This window comes from Polypterus senegalus, chromosome 9 (genome assembly GCF_016835505.1).
Source record: "Polypterus senegalus isolate Bchr_013 chromosome 9, ASM1683550v1, whole genome shotgun sequence".
Taxonomy (NCBI): domain Eukaryota; kingdom Metazoa; phylum Chordata; class Cladistia; order Polypteriformes; family Polypteridae; genus Polypterus; species Polypterus senegalus.
Window position 1 is genome coordinate 174,051,461 of NC_053162.1, and position 26,015 is coordinate 174,077,475.

General features: G+C 36.8%; 1 protein-coding gene across 1 annotated transcript in view; it reads right to left on the reverse strand.

The window, feature by feature from the left end:
• ddx31 (DEAD (Asp-Glu-Ala-Asp) box polypeptide 31) overlaps positions 1-26,015 on the reverse strand; it is a 133,189-nt gene that overhangs the window by 83,860 nt on the left and 23,314 nt on the right. Inside the window, exons 5-10 of the mRNA XM_039764299.1 lie at positions 25,430-25,473; positions 19,422-19,492; positions 17,541-17,605; positions 7,676-7,720; positions 2,504-2,545; positions 1,868-1,932 (exon numbers count right to left, since the gene is read on the reverse strand). Of these exons, the coding sequence (XP_039620233.1) occupies positions 1,868-1,932; positions 2,504-2,545; positions 7,676-7,720; positions 17,541-17,605; positions 19,422-19,492; positions 25,430-25,473 (332 nt within the window). The remainder of the gene's footprint in view (positions 1-1,867; positions 1,933-2,503; positions 2,546-7,675; positions 7,721-17,540; positions 17,606-19,421; positions 19,493-25,429; positions 25,474-26,015) is intronic.

Sequence of the window (26,015 nt, forward strand, 5' to 3'; positions counted from 1 at the left end):
TTACAGTGGCTGCAGTGTCAATCCTGCCAGCAACCCCAAGGTTTTCCCTGCAAGTTAGAGGACCTGCTTGCAGGGCTGGATGCAGATTAATGTCATACCCTGGATGGAGCAGCTGCAGGTTAAGGGTTTTGCTCAAGGGCACAACGGAGTAGAGTCACTTCTGACATTTACAGGATTCAAACCGGGTGCAGATCCCTAGCCTCAGAGCCATCATTCCATCTCCAATGTATTCATTTATTGAACTCATTGTTTTCCATTACACAGAACTAAAGCCTCGCCATTGCAGTATTAGGCAGAAGTCTGGAACCAGCCTTGAATGAGACACCGTTCTATTACAGGGAACACTCAATTAACAACTATACTCAACCACACTGAAAAAATTGAGAATTGCACATTAACCTAACATGGATGTCTTTCAGAGATAAGAAAACCAAGGTCACACATTCAATAGTAAAAGTGAATGGGTCAAGAATTGAACTCAGGGTACTACAGGATACGGGGTACAACAATGCCAAACACTGAACAGTTCCTTTACTGTGTTAGATTTTATAATTGCTAAAAGGTGATAATACGCAATAGGTGAAATGGCAGTACTCTTACTGCTGTTTCATTAATGCAAAGATCTTTCACATTAAGCCTCATGACATGTGTCAGATTTTCCACAAACTGTAAACTGTAGCTTTTCCATCACATTTTGAAAGGGGCATTAGAGCCAACACTACCACGTTCAGACACAAGGCAGGATTGAGGCCTTAACTGAACAGCTTTCTGTTGCATGGTACAGTCTCATACCCCAACTCAATAATACACACACATACATTTATACGGGGCCACTTTAGAGTCCCCATCGACTTGAATGCACATGTTTGGGAAGTGGGAAGAAACAAACCCATAGTAAAGTAAGTAAAGTGTATAATGACAATGACCAGGATGGCCAGTAGACCTTTATTAGCAGTAAATACATTTAATAAAAATAATTAAAAACAGAACCATTACACTTGCATAACTACTCAAATGCACCTTCTGTAGTATTTAGTGGGGGTGACTTCCCCTGTTTAAATGTTCTCAACTTTTGACACTGAGGAAATGGTCCACTTTGAAAAAGAAAAGACATTTATGGACTGCATATACTGTATCAGATTTTGTCAAACATTCTTTGTATGGGGTACCAAAGAAACACTGAAAGAGAATGTTTTATTATTTTTAAACAACTTAACTCTAACTTCATCCTCCAATTAATCTATCCAGCTATAAAAGCATCTACTTACTAAATGTGCTTATGTCCATTTCAGGGTTGTTGGAAAATGAAGCCAATGCTGTCGGCACAAGGCACAGGACAAGGACCAATCTTTATCAGGAGGGCAGTGCACTGCAGGGCACACTTACACTCATACACTCACATTCACTTACACCACATCAATTTAGTGTCACCTAATGTAACAGATGTTTGCGATTTGGGAGAAAATATTGAGAAATTGAAGAAGACTAACAAAGAAATAGGAAGCACTGCAAATTCTGGTGACCAAGCAGGGATTCAAATTAAGTGCCCTGGAGACATAAGACTGAAGAACCATGGCAACTCTGTAGCTCATAATGCCTATTGCAAAATTATTTGACAATCCCCCTTAACTTACTGTTTAAGGAGACAATTATGTCTTTGTTTTATAAAATTTAGTTCTGAAATTGGAGGTGGCTACTACCCTGTTCTAGTATGCCATCATTACTGCTGGTATTAATCCAAATTGAGTTCTACATGACACCTCTTGCACCTCTTAACAGAAAACCATTTTTGTTCAAGTAACATTTTAAAATGTTTTCTTTACTATCTCACCTGGAGTCAGTACAGTTTCCAAAGCGTATCTCTTACCTGGCCTTCTCCGATTTGCGCTTTTCTCCTCCCATCAGAATGCCAGGGACAATCCACATGAAAGGCTAAGAAAAGGATATACTTAAATTAATGGGGCTGTGAACAATGTGAAAGTTTCAAATGTGGAAAGCTAAGGACAGCTTTGCATATACAACATTTGGAAATAAAATGTATTGATATTACTATTAATGTCAGGAATTTTGCAGAGTAAGTGAATGAATAAAACATTCTATGGTTTGTTTTAGGTGTTTAGGATGGTGTGGTTGTTGCTAAAAGTTACACTCTGCTTCTTCAGCTTGACTGAGACCTTTGTGAAATATATTGCTCTTCATAAGTATCAACACAACAATGTCAAATTAGCTATTTTTACACATTATTTTGTATATATATATACACACATATACACATATATACATACACAATATATACAGTATATCTATTTATATATGCAATCTGAATTGGAGCTGAATGCGGGTTATAAAGTAGAATTACTGTATAGCAACTTTTATTTATATTATGATTAAAATATTTTAAAATAAATCCAGTAGTTTTCAGTAAACAGCTCACAAATAAGTAGTGGATGCTCATCCCCTAGTGTGATAAAATAAAAAAGGTATAAAAAAGAATATGCCATACCTTCAATAATTTCTGAATGATTTCAAAGCTTTGCAGGGCCAGCTATGAGAAAGACACAAAATGTAATTATCTGTGAGTTTAATCTTTGTAAATTAAACAACCCAGTGAAGCTGACTGACAGAATTTATTGTCCTTGCTGTTCCTATCTGTATTTGTTGCTGCTCCCATGACCCTCAATCTGAATAAGCAGATTTAAGAATGTATTCTTCTCATCACCTTTGTCCTCATTCCATCTAAACAATCAACTATGATCTCCAATAAATGATTATGCTAGTTTTTTTTAGGTATATGTTTTGAGGTGGAGACCTTCTTTGCTTTGTGATTCCATAATGTACACTGCTATTTCTATCTTTTTAGTGAATCATAAGCATGGGTACAGAAGTCAAAACCAGTATAACTTTTAATTATCTGATTTTAAAAAGCACATAATAGTAAGTAATATACCGTTTAATTAGACATTCAACCAATATTGCATTCCAAATGTTTCTTTCATGCTAAATCAAACTCGGCACATCTCCCAACCCAGCAGGGAGCTATAAAAGAAGAAAGTCCAATATAAAGTACAGTCATGTGAAAAAGTTAAGTACACCCCATAAAATCTTTTTTTTTCCCTAACAAATGTGGAAAATCTAGATGTGAGGTTTAATTTAAAAGTATCTATAAATATAGGTGATATAGTATAAAAAGCTTCATGCCACAATTACATTTTGGAGTCCATTATATAATTGAAATAAATATAAATGCAGATTTTAGAGGTGGGAAAAATTTCATGTACTTCAGCATTTATCACAACTTCAAAAATCTCAAATTAGAACCACAACATCATTAGATAGGATATTGTGAGAACATGTCTTATCTAAACCTGAGACATTTAGTTTAGTTTGCTCCTAGTTGCTGAAGTGTGTGTTATCACCATTCAACGCTGAGACGAAGAACTTTTTGAGATCTACCGGTATAAGCCTAGAATGCAACTTTAAAAGATCTCTAAACAACTGGAAATTAACTGCTCCACTGTCCACAAGATCATCTACAAGTGGAGAAGATTTTATGATGTTTTGGGTCATTGTCATGCTGCATTGTCATGCCTAATTTTGCAATAGGCATCATGAGCTACAGAGTTGCCGTGGTTCTTCAGTCTTATGTCTCCAGGGGACTTAATTTGAATCCCTGCCTGGTCATCAGAATTTGCAGTGCTTCCTATTTCTTTGTTAGTCTTCTTTAATTTCTCAATATTTTCTCCCAAATCGCAAACACCTGTAATTTACATTAGGTGACACTAAATTGATGTGGTGTAAGTGAATGTGAGTGTATGAGTGTAATTGTGTCCTGCAGTGCACTGCCCTCCTGATAAAGATTGGTCCTTGTCCTGTGCCTTGTGCCGACAGCATTGGCTTCATTTCCCAACAACCCTGAAATGGACATAAATCTTTTTTTTTTTTTCTCCAGCCGTCTGGAGGTTTATTTTGGTTTTTTCTGTCCACCCTGGCCATTGGACCTTACTCTAATTCTATGTTAATTAATGTTGACTTATTTTATTTTTTTACTGTGTCTTTTATTTTTCTATTCTTCATTATGTAAAACAATTTGAGCTACTTTTTGTATGAAAATATGCTATATAAATAAATGTTGTTGTTGTTGTATAAACAACTGTCAGGTAAGGCCATCCCAGTAGGATCAGCCCAAAACAAGAACACAGGATGCTGAAAAAGTCTCTAAGAACCACAGAATTTCATCAGAGAGCCTACAGTAGTTCTTGCCACTGTTGATTTTGAAGTGCAAGACTATTAGAAAGAGGCTGCACAAATGAAATCAACATAGAAAATGCGTCACAAAGAAATTTTTGATGTTCAAAAAGAACATCAGGGCAACCCCATGGACAACTATGCAATGGCCAAGACTTCTGGAACAGTGTGCTGTGGACAGAGGAGGCAAATATATAGTTATCTGGCTGCAGTAGCAGATAGAAAACCAAAGTAAGCATTTGACTAGAAAAACCTGACACAAGCTGTTCTGTTTTGGAGCTGCTTTGTTGCATCAAGGCCTGGGCAGTTTGTCATCACAGAATTTACCTTGAATTCTTAATTATACCTGATGGTGTTTGAGGATAATGTGAGACCATTTGACAGAAGCTTAAATTTCAATTGAAAGCGGACTTTGCAGCATGACAATGACCCAAAACATTCCAGTAAAACCACTGGGGAATGGCTGAAAATAAAGAGATACAAGCAAGAGTCCCATGAAACATCACACAGCTAAAAGAATTCTGCATGGAGGAGTAGGAAAACCTTTCAACCAGCAGATGTCAGAGATTTCTAGACATTTACAGGAAACACTGACTTGAAATGGCAATACCAACTAGTAGAGCAAAGGGTGTGCAAATTAGAACTACTAGGGAGTTGCGCTAGGAGGAAACCTTTGCTGTCCAGAAAAAAATATCAGGGTGCTTTCTTTTTCAACAAATGGAAATGGCATGTTTGTTAATTTTTCATGGAATAAATCTTTGCAAAGTCAAATTTTGGTTTTTTTTTCCCCAAATTACACCACCTTTATTTAAAAGCACTGTTTAAACGAAAATCTAATTTTCAATTCCTCATATGAACAAAAGAAAATATTTTATGGGGTCTACTTAACAGGATGGTTTCTTATTGAATATTATAGGTTGAGTATCCCTAATCCAGAATCTCTGGGGCCAGAAGTATTTTGGATGTTTTTGGATTTTTTAATATTTACATATACATAATGAGACATCTTGGGGATGCAAGTGAGTCAGATAGGGAAATGCAGTCAAACTAACTAAATGACGACTTACGGGTACAATAGATGTTACAATAATGTGCATTGACGCAACAAACATATTGTAGTGACTTGGCTATGACTACTATGTACTGTATGTGGTGTCCCAGCACCAAGATGGGATAAGAAGGCAACAGTGTGAGCTGGCTATTGAAATAAGGATGCCAACAGGATCGATGGGCGGGGAGTAAGCAGCCAACTCAAACCAATACGGACAGAGATACTGAACTCTCCAGGAGAGGTATGCTGAAGAAAAAGTAGTAAGTATTTGCATGGCCAGTGAACGTTGTGAGAGAGATTAGACAGAGAAAGAGTCTTGGTTTCATCTGCTGTGTATAATGGCCCTTTCCAGTGAGAGTAACAGCAATTAATGCAGCTCAGTGAAGGTGTTGCGCACTGCCAGAACAATGAGCAAGACAGTACATAGTCCAGCTCTGCATGTCTTCAGAACCAGTTATGTCCCGCATCATACTTGTCCCCCTTGTTTTGCACCTCTCCCCTAATAAACTGTTCTGTTTTTCTTCATTTTTTGTTTAACTGCATTCTCTGGCTCATGTGTCTTTACCTGTGAAGATGTCACTTCAATACTAAACCTCAAAAGTGATGAATATGATGTACAGACTCTATTGTAGTTCCCTTTTAAGATATTCAATTCTGCATATTTTCACTGAAAAACCATTAAAGTTTTTCAGCAGTTTATATCGACTGCCTGTTGTAACTTTTCTGGGGACTGGCTGGCAGGTCAGGAATTTTTCAGCCATCCTTCACTTCATCATGCCCGCTGTGCTGGATGCCATTAACAGACAGACAAAGCACTAAATTCAGTTTTCATATAGTGTTAGTGTACATACATAAAACATGACATGTTTTTGCCAACATAAAAAATATCTGCAGCGGTATTTCATTTTCTTAGAGCAATTTATTGCACTCACCTTGCAATAAGGGCACCTAGTAAAAAGGAAGCTACTTTTGTTAACCGTGACCTATGACATTCCATTGACACAAAAGTCATCTGCGAGTTTTGAGATGCATTCTCATACACATATTTATAAGATAACTGCAATTTAAAAGGATAAACGGTGTAGAAATGTGTGTATGGCAGATCTTTTCACGATCAAAGTTTTAGAAATGAGACCCCTGAAGTGGTGTGGAATTCGAGGCATCCTATTCCAGCCCAGGGCACTTATGAACTGCTTCACAGGCGTTATTAAGTTGCTCTTCCTCCCCTTCTTAATGCTTCGCAGAGAAGCCATCTCAAGTCCATCAACGGCCCCCCCCACACCCCCCTAATAGTCGATCGAGTGATGGTGCTTAATGGAATTTGCTGCTTCACAGGAAACCCCAACCCCTGTCGTCAATCGTGTGTCCTAGTTTTGTGGCACTTCACTTTGGACAACTGCCAGGGTGTGTCGTAGGTTTATGGTACTGAATGTTTAACGGAAAACCAGATATCTCCCTCCAGCCACATTCACTCAAAATTGACAAATGTGATTAATTTGATCTGCACATATGCTGTTCACATCTCCTCAGTTGTAAAAAAAAAAAACCAACAAATTACAGGCAACATACGGTGCCATCATTTCAGTGCTCAAAATGTTTTTGATTGTGAAGCATTTCAGATTTTGGAATTTTGGATTACGAATTCTCAACCTTTATCAATGTATTCTTACCAGATTCTTAAAAGCTTTGACCATTCCTTGTAAAGAAAATTAATTAAATAAGACATCCTTTTCAAATACAAGTATGGAGAATGGTTTAGTGGTTCTTCCAACTGAGTGAAATAATACGACAAGCAAGCAAAATTGTACAAGTAATATCAATTTTTTCATAGAGTAATGTTTTACGTTCTAGTGTTATTACTCCAAATGATATGAATAGAGGAGTATAAATCCAAAACTACCTTAATTGTTTTTCTTCTCTAAAATGAACTGAAAGTAGGGAATTCCCAAAACATTAGACTTAGCAAGGCAGGCGTATGAAGACATTGCTCACAATTCTGATCTTGTCCCTGATATATTTTAGATTATTTTAGTCACAATGGGTGTAGACAATGTCCTGTTTTAACTAAATTAAATCATGCTTGGCACAGACCTGTGAAAAATATATCTTCCTGATGGCTGAGTAAATTCCTTACCTAAGATTCTAACTGAAAGGTCCTGCTCCCAATGTGCCATTGTTTTCAACGAAATGCTCAACTTTAGACAAAACATCACATATCATGTTTGTGCAAAGAATATGTTAGTCTTGTTTGGTCAAATGTTGTGCTTTTTTAAATTGTATTTGAATCAACAAATTATATTACTATGACTGAAAACAGTAAATAAGGATGCAATGATACTGGATATGTTTTTAAAAGAAAGTTTGATTGATTTAACTTACCTCTCTTGTAGGAACCAAGATTACTGCCAGAGGCCCATCACAACGCTAAAAAAAAGATCAAAGCAATACTTAAAAAGTACAATATAAACTTAAAAAAAAGGTGCCTGCTGGTACTCCTATTTATCATTGAAGGAAGGTTTACCTGGTAGCCTTCACTGTTTACACATTTTGATATACTGTAGCCATAAAATCATTTAAAATTATTTTTCCCATCATTAAAACATATTCAGAACGTCAGAATAACCAAGAAAAAACTGGATTTTAGGAATTATTGTAAGTTTATTAAAAACAGAAAAAGTGAAATATGATATTGATATAAGTATTCGGACCCTTTACTTAGTACTTTTTTGAAGCCTTTGGCAGTGGTTACAGCCAGGGGTCTTTTGGATTTGACGTATCAAGCTTCACACACCCGGATTTGTGAATTTTCTGCCCTTCTTCTCTGCAGATCCTCTCAAATTCTGTCAGTTTGGAAGGAGACAGTCTGTAGACAGCTATTTTCAGGTCTCTCTAGAGATGTATGATTGGGTTCAAGTGTGGGCACTGACTGGGCCACTTAAATACATTCACAGAGTTGTCACTAAGCCACTCCTTCGCTGTATTTGTTTTGGGTCTTTGTCCCATTGGAAGGTTAACCTTTGGCCCAGTCTAGGGAGATGAGTGTTCTGGAGCAGGTTTTTATAAAGGACCAGTAACGGTGCACTGCAAGATAACATGCAGTGAATACACTTGATTTAAGCATTCATAGTTTTCATACTCTTTCTCTGTATGTTTCCCATTTGTTTGCTCAAATGCCCTTCCTGCTTCCTGAGCAGCTCTTCTTTTCTCCACCCTAGTGGCCCGCTTCTTCTCTTATTCTGTCTGCATCTTTTTGCATTAAAACTGATTAAGTCAGTGTTTGTGTTGCAATTACTTAGTATGTTTTCCTTAATTTTTCACTTAAGCTGGCACTTAAATCTTCAATCTGCCTCAAGAATGATTTAAGATATGAACAGGTAGGGGAAGTGACAGCAAAGGTGGTAGGGAATGAGAACGGTGCCTATATGCATGTGCTGCATGGCCACCCTGCTGGCCGCTGCCGAGAGTTGATTCTACAATAAAATAAAATAAAAAATAAAAAGAGGAATAACCTTGGCGGTAAATAATCATCCTAAAAGCACATAGTAGACGTCACGTAGTATATTTGTACCAAATTTCAGGTCAATAGTTCAAATGGTTTGCGAGCTACAGGTGATTTAAAATCCTGGACAGACTAACGGACAGCCACGGTAACGTATTATTTAAGAATATACCTCCATACTTCTGTCAGGGTTGATGGAAAGCTAAAGGTCACTGTGACTTAAAAATAAAAAACCCACCACATGATACTGCCACCAACATGCTTTACCATTGGAATGATATTGCAGAGGTGATTAGAAATGCCTGGTTTCCTCCAGACATAATGTTAGTCTTGGTTTCATCAGATCAGAGAATCTTGTTTCTCAGTCTGTGAGTTCTTTAAGTGCCTTTTGGCAAACTCCAAGCAGGTTTTCATGAGTTGTCTGGTGACTTAGCCATGAAGCAAGAACAATGGAGTATCAGAGTGGAGGTTATTCTTCTGGAAGATTTACTCGTCTCGACAGAGGTTTTTTTGAAGCTCAATCACAGTGACCATCAGGCTCTTGGCCACCTTTCTTGACAAGGCATTTCTCCCCTGATTATTCAGCTTGAAATATGCATCGAAACAATCATTTTTCTAAGCTCTACAAATTCATTCTTATGAACTCATGGCTTGGTTTGTGCCTGTACTGTACTAATCATGTCCAGTCAACTGAACTGACTAAAGATGCACTTCAAACTAGGCGTTGAAACATTTCAAAAATGATCAATAGAATGGGATGCTCACCTAAGCCGTGTGTCACAGTAAAGGTCTGAACACTTGTGTCAATGGGATAGTTCAACTTTTTAATTTTAATAAGTTTGCAACAAAAAAAAATTGTGTTTATGTTTTGTCATTCTGGGGTGCTACTGAGTGTTGTTTAATGATGGAAAAAATGAATTTAAGTGATTTTAGCAAAAGGCTGCAACATTGAAAAGTGTGAAAAGAGTGAAGGAGTCTGAGTACTTTCTAAAAGAACTGTACACCATAGACTAGTATGTCCCCTTGCCCAACACTGCATTTTAAATTCTCCAGCTTTTTTACCAGGGAACTGATGAATGGCCACCATGAAAACCTGAAAATCAACTGTACCTCTACCCAGTAACCCTTGTACTAAATTGCAGGTGGTCTGCATGATCAATAACAAATATGTGCCTGCAATAACAAATAATTTTATTTGCGGTTCATCTCTTTATTAAGTCTACAACTCATCTGTTATTTTTAGGAAACTAGCAGCTTGAGTTTTATTTTTCCAAAAATATTTCTAGTTTTGTACTCTTTAGAACTATATTTACACTTTTTTCAGTTTATGGTCAGATCATTTATTTGCCAGATGGCAGCTCACTTGTAATGAGTAAAATGTGATGTAAATGACAAGTACAAATTATCAGTTTATCTTTACACTGGTATCCAGTCAGGGAGAGTGTTTTGCTTGACATAAATCATTTAGAAATATTTAGTCTGCCTCAGATAAGTATTCTCAACAAAATAAATCTCTGCAAATACGTATTGATAGGCCAAGACAAAATTAAATTTGTAACTTCTTATCATCAACATGGAAATGAAAATGAAAATCCCAACCCAACCCCAAAACAGAGTTTGCATATTAAATCTAATGAAATACTTGGATACTTGGGATACTGATTTATAAAACCCCCAGTAATATAATAAACATCTTAATAACTGCTCTTTACACTCCAATGGAGATCTTCACCACCAAAATGTTGTCATTAGTCTAAACAAGCGATTCTCAACCTTTTTCTCCTTGTGAACCCCTTCAAAAAAACTGAATAAATTGGTGAACCCCTGTTTAGTCATTATGATATAGTAAATAAAACAATAAAATTGGATTGTTATTAAAAGTTATTTTCCATATTGAATAATAAATGACTCATAATGAAAAACCTAACCATAATCGTAAAAATCTATAAAACTAAAGTGATTGCTACAAAAAAATGAATGCAAAATGAATACAATAAAACAGAACATTCATCATAGTAAAACTGAAAACAAAACGGAATTATCTTTAATGTCAATGAATGCTAACTGGTTCTTAGCTAACTTAGGTTAAACTTGAAAAAACCCTCAATGGGATATTTGTGCCTGTTTGGTGGAACAAAGAAAGAAATTCAAAATTGGGTTTGATGTCTGAAAGTTTGAGTCTTAGATCAGGTTCTGCATTTAACCTGTTTCTGTATTTGTTTTTCAGGTAAGTGTATGTTGAAAATCCTTTCTCACACAGATATGTTGTACTAAAGGGTAATAAAACTTTAATGGCTTTTTCTGACAAAACAGGATATTCATTTTTTACACTGAGCCAGAAGTCAATTAAAGAGTGATCTTTAAAAACAGCTTTTATGGAACTGTCAGAGGATAAATCAATGAGCTTTTCTTTTTCCAATAAAGTTATAGAAATATATGAACTTATATCTTCTTGAAAAGGACTATGTATCCAGTTGTTCGATCCAGATATATTAGGTCTATTAGGAAAATAGTCATTGAAAGTTAATGGGAGCTGTTTGAGATGTTCAGTAATATCCATTTTAATATTTTTGTTAAGTTAAATTTCATTTTCTGATAAAATGCTGCTGAGAGAACCAAAACATTCATACTCATTCATCTCCAGATATTAAAGTCAAAAGTTGAACCCTTTTACCATGGCTGCTATTCTATCATGCACACTGGAAAAAGGTGACACCTGGACCTTGTAAAGACAGATTTAAATCATTTAATTTAGAAAAAATATCAGCCAAGTATGCAAGTTTTTGCAACCAAAAAATATCGAATATATAAGAGGACAAATGAAAAGGATGGTCAACAAAGAATGCTTCAACTTCAGACTCCAATTCAAGCAAGTGGGTCAAAACTTTGCCACGAGAAAGCCATCTAACTTCTGTATGAAGTAGTAAAGAAACGTGAAGGCTTCCAAAGTCCTCACAAAGCGCCTGGAACAGACAAGAGTTTGTAGCACGCAATTTTATAAAATATACAATGTTTACAGCATCAGTTAAAACATTGGCTAACTCAACAGGAATACGTTTACATGCCAGTATTTGTCTATAAATGCAGCAATGAGTCCATTCAATATTCTCGTTGATCTTCTTTACTCTCGCCACAAGACCAGAACATTTTCCAGTCATTGATTTTGCACCATCTGCATACATCCAAGCAAAAAGACCAGTTTATTCCATTTCTTTCAAAATAGCCATTGATCATATCGAAAATTGCTTCTCCTGTCGTAGTGGTTTTCAGAGGTTTTGCAAATAAAACATCTTCTTGAATGGAATTCTTAAAAATATATCTAATATAAACAAACAATACTGTGGCGTTTGCTACATCAGTCGACTTGTCAAGTTGGATCGCAAAATAATTAAATTTTATTCTTTTCAAAAGTTCACTTTCCACATCATTTGCCAAATCATTAATTCTTCATGACACTGTGCTGTTTGATAAGGGAACCAGGTCAATTTTCTTTGCCGCCTTTTCTCCAAGTATTGACTTCTTTCGCACACGGTCCAATCAAATTTTCTGCCACTGTATGTGCTTGTCCAGATCTTGCAATTCTGTAACTTACTCGAAATGATGCCTCAAGAGCATTTTCACTATCTGCGTTTGAAGCTGACAGGAAAGAAGAAACACTTTTTATTACCTGCTAATTTCCTTTTAAAATACTCTACAGGTTTATCCTTGTACGTTGGATTTTTGTTTCAATGTGTCTACGAAGAAGCGATGGTTTTAAACTGCTGTTGGCCAGGACATCAATATAAATTACAAAAAGCGGTTTAGGTTCTGACTCATCCCCGGTAAAATAAAAACCCATTCGTAAATAGTCGCTGTCGTATTTTCATTTCTTCTCTTTTGTCTTACTATGTTCGCCTATTTTTTCCTTGCTTTCAGTCTGGAGAGACAATAGCTCACTACAATTTTCAGTATCGTCATCCTGTGTTGGTACCAAATCAGGGACTGAAGTAGAAGAAGCAATTGATTGCTTGTCCAGCTTTTTGTCAGACTTGATAACCCGTTTTTAACCACTGATCCATAATAAAATTACAGAGTAATAATTAACATTTACACGTTCGACATGCGCACGTTTGTGTAAAAAGTCTTTATCGTAATTTATTTACACACACTACGCACTACCAATTTATCTTATTAAAACCACTCGTGGTTCTTAAGCGCGTCGTATAATTCGATTTGACTCTACTTTCCCTTGTCTGATCGCGGTGTTTTTATATCAGCAGACATTCTCATTCTTTCGAGCGCATTAGGGGTTCTCGGTTTGCTGAACTGGAAATTTCCGGATCATGCAGGAATGTACACGCATCGCCAGCAGCGTAGCGTCTCATCGCTTTACAGATTGTTACCTGTTACGGCTTGACAAATTTACGGAATCTTCCATCGCAATGTGTAAGTGACTGAGGTAATATTCATGAATTTGACATTTAATTGATTTGTTGACCCATTTTTATTATTGTATTATTAATAGTACTGTGAATATATTTGCCTACATTTAATATTTCGTTATATTTTTTTACTTTTGGGATTTAAAATTCCGCCATTACAATATTTTTTTCACAAATCCCTTTTATAAACCACTGGTTGGGAATCACTGGTCTAAACTGTATTCCTGTTGGCTTATCCTTCAGGATTCAGGGTAAATTATGCACTTAAAATGTCACAGCCGCATGTAAATGGAGCAAAATATTCCTTGAGCAGTGGCTCAATATAGAACACAGTAATTATTACTGGACAAACTGTTTAAAGACTGAGCCTTAATACCTAAACAAGCAATCAGTGTGCTTACATGTACTTAAAGAACGTGGTTATTCACAGAACCTCCTTTTCAGAAATGACATGTATACCATTATTCCAGTTGGGGAAAGCAGGATATTGGTCTCCGCTGATCAACAGTCATAGATTTCTCTGCCAGTAACCTGGTTATTTGGCCATGTAAACCCTTAACCAGGTCACAGTTAAAGATTTTATGGCCTGTGCATGTGTTAGTTTTGCACATGCTTTCAGCAGTCATGAGTAGAAAATGATGGAAGCATACATAAAGATAAAGGTTCCTGAGACAAATGATCAGCCAATTGTATTATTCTTTCTATTGATTGAAACAACTTGTTTCAATATTTCAGAAATCTCTAAATTGATGCTGACCAGTTGAACTTATGGTGCTAAGCTAGTTTGAGAATGCTCTGTTAAGTTACACATGAGAAACCCGTGACTTCACCCACCCCGCCATCCATTTATTAAAACCTCTTAGCCCAGTTCTAGGGGCACTGGGAGCTAAATTATATCACCCTGCAGTGCCACTCTGTACAGTGTACTCAAAACCCTATTCATCTCAAGCCAATCAATACTTGTCAATCAATCTTATTGTACATTTTCGAATATGAGAAGAAAACATGCAAATTCACAAAACCCATAGTGGGATTTGAACCCAGTTTCCTGGAGACATAAGACACCATGACTCCTGGTGCCTACAAAATTACAAAGTGAATCATTAACACAAAAAAAGAATTCATTCATTCACTCTTTCCAGCACTGTTACAATATTCAATTCTTAGCTGCTTTTTTTACTGGCTGAACGGAGACAAAGATAATATGGTGGCTTATTTCAACCTGCTCAACATTTAGTTTTATTTAGTGTAGCTCTGTGGCTATTTATAAAAACTTACAATGACTGGAGAAAATAAATAATTTAAACTTTTAAAAAGCATTGTTTTCAGGCCCGCTGTCCAGCGATCTGCTCCAGTTACTGACACAGCACTGATACCCACTGCTAATTTAATTAAGCGGCATCCATTTAAGCACATTAGTTATTCAAATACACTGCAGAGCTGCGAAAACCTTAGGCTAGAATGAGGGGCCTTCAGACCAGTGACTGCAGGTGTGTGTGTGCTTGTATTATTCTTTCTGTTAAATTGAATCATTTGTTATTTTCCACTTAATGGTCTACAACAATGGTTTACAGTATTTCTGAGCAAAGTGATACATACCTGAACAAATTTCCACCTTTAAATTATTAAAAAAAAAAAAACTAACACTTAGTATATTCATTTGAAATGAATGGCACATCGTAGTGCATTTTTAAGTAGTAAGCTTCTCTATAGAAATCTACCACACTCAAAACATCCTTTAACTCTTTGATGGCTGAGTATTTTTCCAAAAAAAAAACAACTGCTAACAAAGCAATGGTTTCACACATAAATCGACATAAAATGTCTGTTGCTGTGTGCCGTGGCTGCTGTCAGCCTCTTTTTGTCGTCTCTGGCAACTGCTCGGGGGCAGCTCGGCAGCCAGAAAGAATGCCATGGCAGGCCAGCTGCCTGGCTATCTTCGTGTGATGTTGGCAGTTGCAGTGCAATGCAATCTATGTCACTGTAAGCGGCGGTATCCTCCTAGGCGAATGTTGCCCTTAACGGACACATAAGCTACATGAACGTGTTCAGCACTACAATCGGCTGATGCTCGTACCACAGTTTCATTTTCGAGTCCAACAAGTCAGAGTATTATTTAGAGGTAATACACAAAATGTCACCTGCAGAGCATTTTGCTTCGCACATTCGCTTTGGTCTCTCGCCAATGTCGATGTCATTTTAAAGGTTGTTTGCTTTTCGCTACTTATTCACGCAAAGGTAATCAAAGTCAAATCAACAAAGCTAACTTTCCTTCTAGCAAAGAGAGTCAAACTAAAATGTATCAGTGAGTTTTGTCGCCATTTACACCTGATTACCATCCTCTACCCCTGAATTTCGACAAAAGTCGACATCCACCCTGAAAGAGTTAAGGTAGATGTAGCCTCTTTTGTCAAATTTTTAACTATGCATCTATGTAATACCCAGCTTGATTAGAAGCAGATTGATACAAGTAAGAACTTTATATTACTCAAACCAACACTATTGCCCAAAAATTTGAAGAAAATGTTGCTAAAAGGTGCAAATTTATAGGGATATATAACTCATTTAATAGTATACACTCACTTTACAAATTATTCAGAACACCTGTTTATCCATGCAATTATCTAACCAGTCAATCATGTGGTAACAGTGCAATGCATAAAATTGAGAACATAAAGGTAAGGCGCTTCCATTGATGTTCATGTCAAACATCAGAATCAAGGAAAACTTGATTTCATTGAGTTTGACAATGGCATGGTTGTTGGAGCCTGATGGGCTGGTTTGAGTATTTCTGATAACTGCTGATCCCTGAGGATTTTCTTTTACAACAGTCTCTCAGAGTTTATGCACAATGGTCTGAAAAACGAAAAACATCCACTGTGGGGTAGTTCTGCAGACAGAAATGACTTGCTGATGTTAGGCCAGAGGAGAATGGCCAGACTAGTTCGAGCTGACTGAAAGGCTATAGTATCTCAACCAACCAATGTGTATAACTATGGTGAACAGAAATACATCTCTGAGTGCTTAACACATCAAGACTTAGGATAAAAGGCTTCAAAGGCATTAGACCACGTCAAGTTCTACTCCTGTGAGCCAATAGCACAGGCCCACCAAAGCTGGACAGCTGAAGACTTGAAAAGCATAGCCAGGTCTGATGAATTTCAATTTCCACTGCGGCAAACAGATGGAAGGGTCAAAATTTGGCACCAACAGTATCAATCCATGCGCTCAACCTGCCTCGTTTCAACAGTCCATATGGATGGTGGTGGTGTAATGTTGTGGGGAATGTTTTCTTCAACACTTTGGGCCATTTAATACAAATCAATCATTACTTGAATGCCATGGCCTAGTGAGTATTACTGCTGGATCTAAATCCAGGAAAATACCATTGGGATGTGGTAGAACGTGATAATCACTAAATAAATGTGCTGTTGATAAATCTGCAAATATTGTGTGAAGTAACCATCAACCTGCGGTTTGCTGGCGCCCTGCTCGGGGTTTGTTTCCTACCTTGCGCCCTATGTTGGCTGAGATTGGCTCCAGCAAACCCCCTGTGACCCTAGATTACTGTAATTTTCTGTACACAAAGGTCAGGCAGTCCCTTCTGTATTGCCTACAGCTTGTTCAAAATGAAGCGGCTAGGCTTTTGACAAAAACTCAGAAGCGAGTACACATTACTCTGATATTAGACTCTCTTCACTGGCTACATGTCAGTTTTAGAATGGATTTTAAGCTTTTATTGCTTGTTTATAAATCTTTAAATGGTTTAGCATTGGTATATCTTACCAGTATTCTTAAACCATAAACCCCGTCTCAGTCTTTAAGATTGTCTGACCAGTTGCTACCAGACAAGGCCAAAGAATAGGGATGATCATCTGTCTGCGGTTGCTGCCCCTGCCCCATGGCTCTGGGACAACCTGCTGCTACAGATTAGACCTGCTCAGAATATGAACATTTTTAAATCCAAATTGAAAACATATCTTTTTTCCCCTGGCTTTTAATTCAAATCAAAAGGGTTGCTAGTTTGCATTTTATGTATTGGATTGACAGTATACTTTATAAATGTTGACTGTAATTATGGACTGGTTTTCTGTTATGTTATATGTTATTTATTGTTTTTCTATTATTACTATTACTTACTATACAGCACCCTGGTAAACACTTTTGTGTTGTTATATAGGTGCTTTATAAATAAAGCTGGCTTGAGTTGACCTGACTCATTTCTTGTCGTAAACTTCACTTCAAGAAGCGGAATTAATGAATAAATGAATCAATCAATAATAAAAACTTATATTCATAGAAAATCTGAAAAGGTAGGTCTTACCTGAACTTTTGGCTGCAGGGATTGTAGGAACTGGACCAAAGGAATTCCATAGGCCAATGTCTTGCCTAAAACACACTTTAAACAATTACTCTTTCATCCCAGAAACAGATAAAGATCTAAATGGCCAAAATAAAGGCAACAATGAAAATGGGACAGGAAATCTTACAAGAGCTCTTAATTTATTCTCATGCAGATTATGATGTGCTTGTATTTATGATATTTGCCAAAAGATAAATGAGCAGGTAGCATTTGCTGCTTCTTGATTCCAAGATGCTTTCATGCATTCCAAAATAATATCCCTTTTCTCATTTGTTAGTTGGCCTAGCAACTCTAAATTGACCCAGTGTGAGAAAGGATTGGTGTATATGTGGAAATCCACCTTATCATGGAATGGTAAGAGTTGGTTCCTGCATTGCACTTTTATGGGCAAGATAGAGTCCAAAACACTGTGACAATGTACTAGAATATGTGATTTCAGAAGATGAATGAATGATGTCTCACATTTCCTGTTTATTGTCCTTGGTTCTTATTTGTTCATGGCATACAGTACCTCTAAATCAAACCAATTCTTGTGGATAGTTGTACTTGAACTAAGACATGTGCACTCACTCATGTGACAGTGTTTCTTTCATCTTGTAAGAACCTCACATCAAATGCACTTTTTGGCTCTCCAAGTCAACTGGAAGGTGAAGGAACACAAGTTTATGACCTTAGAAGTTTTATGCATTGTATGATTCAGGAACCCTTGCTCTCAATTTCATCCTTGCACATCACAATGGACTTTACATTATTGCATATTCATTCTGCAAAATTAACCAAGTTTACGACAAGTGGAAAGAACAGGGTGACGAAGGTTTTCTCAGAGGTAAAATAAATATACTCCCCAGGAGAGTGAAGCTGTTTTTCTTCAGCAGATGCTGAACTTTGCATTAGTTGCTAAGTATGCCAAAGCATTTTTCAGGGCAGATACACAGTTCTCAGTAGCATGGAACAAACTGCCAAAAAGAAGTGAGTCTGTGTCAAGTCAGGAGGGTATAATTTCAATAAAGTATAACAGGGGAACATATCACTGTCAATGCTGCTTGATGATATATCTCTAGTACTGTGACTTGACCCGAGTGAGGAACCAACTAAAGGGCGCCATTATGATAAAAAAAAAAAGAAAAATTCCCCAAGTGTAGTCAGGTGGCATGGCATTTGTATAGGACATTTAGAACAATCATAAACATTAGAAGAAAACTATACAAAATAACTTAGTACAAGAGGCTGTGCTTCTTTAGCCTTCTGACTAGAAAAGAGTGAAACTACAAGTCACGTGAGATTCTGCCTGGAGCACATCTAATAAAGAATACTTATAAAGACATATACAATCTGTAACACTGGGCAAATTAACCTACTCAATACTTTTTGTTGAATAGTAGTATTTAATTTGTGTAAAGAATAGAGGATTATTATTTATTTAAGTGAATAAAACTGTGTAAACAAGACTGTATTGTAAAGCTCATAAGTAAAAACTACCAGTATTTTTTGATTGTGTGTATTTAAACAGGAGTTTAACAGGCAAACTTATTTTTGGACAGGAAGACAGGACACCAAGCACATGAAAATGACTCATAGGAATGAATAAGTGTTTTATAAGAAGACTGAGATGTATGCAAAAAAGATTAAAGAATATTGGAATATATGCAAATGTAAATGCAAATACTAAGAAAGTGTTAAAACTATTAGATTAGATCAATTTAAGCTTAGACAAACTAACCAATGTATGTACGCCTGTAAGAATGTATGAAATAACTAAAATAATAAAAGGAAAAGCATACAGGAATTCACCCAACATTCTCCTTACCAGATTTAACGGCTTGGGAGCCTAATAAAGCTTACCTGATCCAGTCTGAGATCGAATCACTGTATCTCTCCCATTTAGAAGGGCAGGGATTGCCTGTTCCTGTACACTAGGGAAAAAAGATTTAGAAGTTTAAATGACTGATTACATTAACAAAAACATAGCTATTGCCCAAAGTCAAGTCCATAGTTTAACTTTTATGCTGCTCACATACATGTACTTTAAACTTTATATATTATTGTATAGGTTCATCATAGTTTCAAAATAACCTTACTTCTGGCTAAGCATCCTGAAACTAAGCTAAATTAAATAAGACTTACAAATCCATGCCACACATTTTAACAAATAAACCTGAAAGTGCAAGAAAATATCCAAATACTGATTACAGAAGATTAAAATGCATTAGATTAATATCTAGAGTTCCTTCAAGCTGAACCCAATTCTAGTATAAATTCTGTTTTAATAGGATTGAGGGACTTGGACAGTATACAGGCTTGGGCACAGATGAAATTTAACTCTTTGAGGGCTGAATATTTTTTCCAAAAAACTGTTTTCTGAAAAGCAGACTAAGCAATTGTTTCACACATAAATCAACATAAAACATCTGTTGCTGTGGCTTCTATCGGTGCCTTTTCACCATTTCTGGAAACTGCATGGGGACGGCTCGACGGGCAGAAGGAATGCACGGTGGGGTGGCTGCCCGGCTGTGTTCACGCGGCGGTTGCAGGCGCAGAGCGACACAATCTGGTGTGTACCTCTTGTCAATGTAAGTGGTGGCCCTCCCAGGTGAACGTTGCCGTACGCATATCAGCTACACGAACGCGTTCAGCACCACGATCACCCGGGGCGTGATCAGCTAATGTCAGTACCTCACTTTTGTTTTGGATCTCCAGATCACTTAAATCCCACAAGTCAGAGTGTAATTCAGCAATAATAAGCAAAATGTCATCCATGATGCTTTTCGCATCTGCTTTAGTCTCTCGCCCGATGTCAATGCAATTTTTAGAGGTTGTTTGCTCTTTGCTACTCATGCACGTGTAGGGAATTCAGATCAAATCAAGAAAGCTAACTTTCCTCTTAGCACAGAGAGTTGAACTAAAACATAACAGCGAGTTTTGTCGCAGTTTACGGCTGATTAACATCCAATATTCCTAAATTTCGACAAAAGTCGACATCCGCCCTGAAAGAGTTAATATAAGTATAGTATTACATGTAGGAAGTAAAAACATGTGGCTAGAATACACAATATGAGAAGGAACAAGAAGTTGTAGTGGCCTGGTCACTGTTTAGATCTATAGAGTGTACAGAAACAATCAAAAAGGTTAACAACGTTAGTTAATATATTAAAAAGTGTAAAGTACAACGCACTGGTGGGGCCTTACCGAGACAGCTATGACCAGTTTTGCTCCCTGGGATATAGAAAAGACTTAGCAGCTCTAGAAAATGTCCAGATAAGAGTGACGAGGCTTATTTCAGGTCTGCTGGGCATGAACGTTATCAGTTAAAGCAATCAGAGATTAAGAAGTGGCATGACTGAGATATTAAAAATTATTAAAGGCATTAATTCGTACAGTGGATTTTCCTTCACACCGAGTGGGACTTTAGTGACTATCAAAAATCAACCAATTTATTTTGGAAACTCTTATTATGATTGATGTTCATGCTCAACTATTAGCAAGCTTTGACTGTACTCGTGCCTGGAATCTGATATGATCAACAGAAGCTAAACTATCCCTTAAAACCTAGGTACACACATCTCTTCTTTTTCAGTGGACCTAGAAACCAAACCCATGCTGGGGACTGAAAGAACCTCGTACTGGGGCATGAAAACATAGTGTTCTTAGTGCTCTTGGTGATGGACACAAGTAATTTTATATTACATTACATACTGCAATGTCTGCATCGTTCATCAAAATTATCTCTGAGGACTTGCCGACTATTTCATTGGGGATGCACTACTGTACATAGCACAGAAAAATGCAGGCACTGCTGTCTTTATTCTGAAATACAAAAAGAAATCATAATAAGAAGGGGGCCTATTAGTCTGATATGTAATTCCGAAAAGAGATCCTTGAGTACAATTGTTATTATTAAATGTTATTTTATTTTTCACTTGGAGGTTAGCGGTTATACTGTGAAATTAAGTGATAAAAATAATTTGTGCGTTTTGGTTTGGTAGTTGGGCTAAACAATTAAATTTTCTAAAGGGTACACATTTTTACAGGCACTGCATTTTGTAAATTCACAGTTATCCAAAAATAAAAAACACACACAACATTCTCAAGCCAGCTTATGAACTCAAAATGGACGTTCACATTCTACAGCATTAACTCAATCTCTATGTACATGGGTTAAAAAATGTAGAATATTCTTGGAATAGCAGGGGGTCATTGGAACAAAAGATCACAAGGCCTGAGAATAAGTATGAATGTGAACCTAATGGTACCTATGGATGCGGTAGTATGATGAAGACATCATTAGGTTGCTTTCAGGAATAAAGCAAAGGTCCTGGTATCTTAGAGGGTGCTAACCTTTATTCTTCTGAGATTCTGCTAACCTTCTTCTGGCAGACCTATATACAGCACTCCTAGATTAAAATTCCAGTCTGCTTCTTCAAAACACTGACAGAATATTTTATCAAGATGACATCTTTGAACAAAGTCTCCTTGGACTGCCTTATATATGTAAAACCACTCTTTCTTTAAATACACAATTGAAAACCTTGAGAGAGCTGTTCAGAAACTCATAGGCCTTATAAACAAATACAATTCAAGGCGCTTGACCTGCATGCAACACACAGTTTTCTTTTATTCTAAAATGTCCCTTTTTTATCCAATACACATCTGCTAAGAAATATCCGAGATGTAATTAATATGTCAATATGGTAAAGCAGCTGATAAAGTCAGGCACGTCTTTTCCAGAATTGAAGAAAATATTAAGCATTTAAGTACGGTAAAAAAACTAATACAAGTCAGCTTGCCATTTATTGTAAACAAGATGAAACTGACAATAAAAGTCTGATCATGCTAACTTACATTTCCATTACAGTTCTTCAATAAAAAAATAACCTGCTATAAAATGAGCCTAGCTGTTTAAAACGGCAAGCTTTATCTTGTGGCACCATTTTATTTACAACCACCTACAAAACGGTTACCCAAAGGAGTAAACAGTGTAACTCAGGTAAAACCCATTCATGTAACATTGCCTTGTAGCTTAAGTATTAAGAAATGGATTCAGTTTCTTTTCAAAACAAAAATCAACTAAAAAGTCACAACGTTTCCAAGGGCAGTACCTCTCAACATCACCACTGCAGATCAGCCAGAACTTGCTAATTTTTGTTTCAAAGAACTTTTAAGATGGTGAACCAGTCCATCGCAGAGCACACTCACACATACACCCACCACTGGGCTGCTTTAGAGTCACCAGTTAACCTACCTTGCATGCCTCTGGGACGTGGAAGGAAAGCCAGATTTAGACGCACAAATCTGGAGAAATGAGCCAGCAGTACTTACCGCTAAACCAACATGAAAAATAATGATAAATTATAGCATGAGCATTAGTCTGCCAAAGCTAGTAAACATCACAATAATACATACATCTGTCACACGAGGATGAGAGATAATCAGTCTCAAATCTATAGAGAGCCTTTAAGTCACATGTACGTGATGAATATACTAATTTAAAGAGTTAAATAATATTTATATTAGGTGGCCTGTTTGTTGGGCAAGATGGCACAGTAGGTAGCATAATGGCATCCTGGGTTTCCTGTGCTGCCTGTGCCGAGTTTGCATATTCCACCTATGTCTATATGGGTTTTCTTCCAACATCCTTAAACACATAGTAGTTTAGTTAATGGGTGATTCCAAACTGGCCCATATGCGTGAGGTTATGTGAATTATTGTTGACATTTTTTTTTATAATGTAATCATTTTTTTTTTTGACCTTGTGGTCATTTTGTGCATTATGTCTAAGCCATTTAGAACCTAGTTGAACTTTGATTTAGAACTAAAATGTACTTTGAGGCTGAATTAATACAGTTCATCATTTTATTTTGGTTAATAAATGTCCCACCATTTTGATTTTTGTGGGCACTGCCATTTTATGTAAAGGTTACTAGGGCGCTGGTGTCCATTCTCAGGTTTGCACATCCTGAAAGCTGCACAGCACACAGCATCACTAGCATGACACTATTTAGTCCAACGTCTTTCTAGAGAACTTTGTCCAGGGTTGCGGATAATGCTCCTTAGACTCTGGCATACAACTTTTGTGAAAAATGTAATTAGGATTATGATTTTTTTGCTATTGTCTACAGCTAATAGCTTTTGATTTACAATTAGGATTTTGTGTTTTGGTTTCAGGAAGGATTTTATCAGCTTTTGACCCTGCTAAATTCAGATAAACTATTCTTCCATTGGTCCCTATATTAAATGTCCTAACAGCCTGCTATATAATTTCCTTTTGGCAAAACACTGTATGAGCGTTGAGTGTGTGAGTGAGCCCTGCAATAGACTCATGCCATGTATACAGCAGTTTTCTGCCTTGAGCCAAGGGCTGCTGGAACTGGCTCTGGCCCCAAATGACCCAAAATGTGAATAAGTGGGCTTTAGATTTAAGTTTAGGATTGAAGAGTGGGGCAATTGTAGTGAGTAAACTTGAAACAAAGTGTCTTAATGTTGAATTAAGAACACCAGAATGGCAATATTTCCTTTAAACAAATTTCCAGTTGTTAATCTATTCTGTAAATTGAACTTCACCTTTAGTTAAAACTGTTTACATCCATTGTCATCTTGTAATCTCGCAAATTACCAGTATGAAATTTAGAGAGTTTGCAGTTTTCACATTTTAAGCACACAGACATTTTTCTTCAATTTTAGCTTGTTGGCTTGTTAACACTGTCAACTTTAATTTTCATTTTTCTTTATTCTGCAGAAAAACGTGAAAATTGAAACTTACAGCTACAAGCTAAGTAACAACTGCATTAACAGCCTGTTATGAGGCTGGTGTAATAATAATATTATGATAAAATATGTACATAGAAAAAAATACTTTAAAAACCAATTGTTGTACTTACTACAGGTTAAAACTAATATAGATAAAATCTTTGGAAAGACAAGTTAGAAAATAGGAATTGACTGGCCAGCAAGCCTGGGAAAATACAGGTGGGATGAGATGAAAGACCATTAACATGTCAGCAGCAAGCTTACCCTGGAGTGAAAGAGTTAGAATCACTTTATAAGCCTGTGGTTTGGGGGCAGAGAGTTGATTTTTAGACATATAAGAATGGGCCGGGACAGGGGCTCAATCTACCTGAGTCAAGCCTAAACAGCACTGAAATGAAGCTGGAGAATCAGTCTATCCCATTGGTCCTGGAGGTACAAAAAATAAGCCAGAGGAGCATAAAGACCAGGAAACAAAGAAACTCTTTCTCTCTGCCATTTTGCATCCTGAGGAGCTCTCTTTCAGTGGCTATATTCAGACAGGCCAAGCTGCCCACCATTCAATGCAAGTGCAATGTCAGACAACATCAGAACAAAAACTCTTAACTGGACCAGAGTCACCTAATAGCCTATTATCAGGTTGTATTATTTTAACCAACACATTTGTACTCTGCCTATATTTAGGGCATAAATAATATGTGATAAATAAATGTGTAACTATTTCTTCTGCCTGTTCCAGTACTCTGTTCTGTTGGCTCTAGTCACAGATTTTAAAGGTAGTGAATCAAATGATGACCATAGCAGGGATCAGGAGGTACCTTAGTCAAATCTGCATAATAAAGAGTATAAAGGGGAGAACTGGGTCACCCTAGGACCCTAACACAACAAAACACAGCCATTATCTGGAATTATAATAGATTATCCCCTAAATACACTCCATCCTGAAGTACTGAAAAAGATTTTTAGTTACCTTTTAGAAGACTGAGGCCAGTAAGGTCATTCTGCCTTGATGTTAATTTTAAAATGTCAGCAAAAAACAAAACTGCCCAATATGACAACAGAGTCAAAGCACATGAAGAAACAGCAGAAAGAATTGAGAAAAGACTTACCTAGTCATGCTAGTAATCTTCAGTACGTTTGTGAGAGTGGCAAGCTGTCAACAAATAAGCACGGTGCAAGGTTATATTTAAATGCACACTCATTTCTCAGTTTATTATAATTTTAAATATACAAGTTAACATCAAAATAGTATTAGTAAAAAGTTAATCATACTGAAAACTGTCAAAAAGTCTATCTTTATTTGCTAGGTGGTGTGTTAACTCAATGAGCAGTGTGTCTGCCCTATTGTCAGTATATCCACTGCTTGTAAGGAATTTTTCCATGGTCTGTCTTCTTGTGCATTATTTCAGGTTCTCTGAAGTTCAAAAAAATTCATAGATATGTCCAGTGTGTTCTAATATAGGTAAGTTTTCTGGTAATGCACTAGATTTCTTCTTAGGTCTGGCATTTTATCTAGAGATATGACACCAACTCAGCTCAACTGTAGAAGATATTCATGGGCAGACAGTGTGCCATAGTGGTTAAGACTCTGGTCTTCAAATCTTGAGGTTGTGGGTTCAAATCCCACTATTGTCACTGCGTGACCCTGAGCAAGTCACTTCACCTGCCTCTGGCCCAATTTGAAAAACAAAAGAT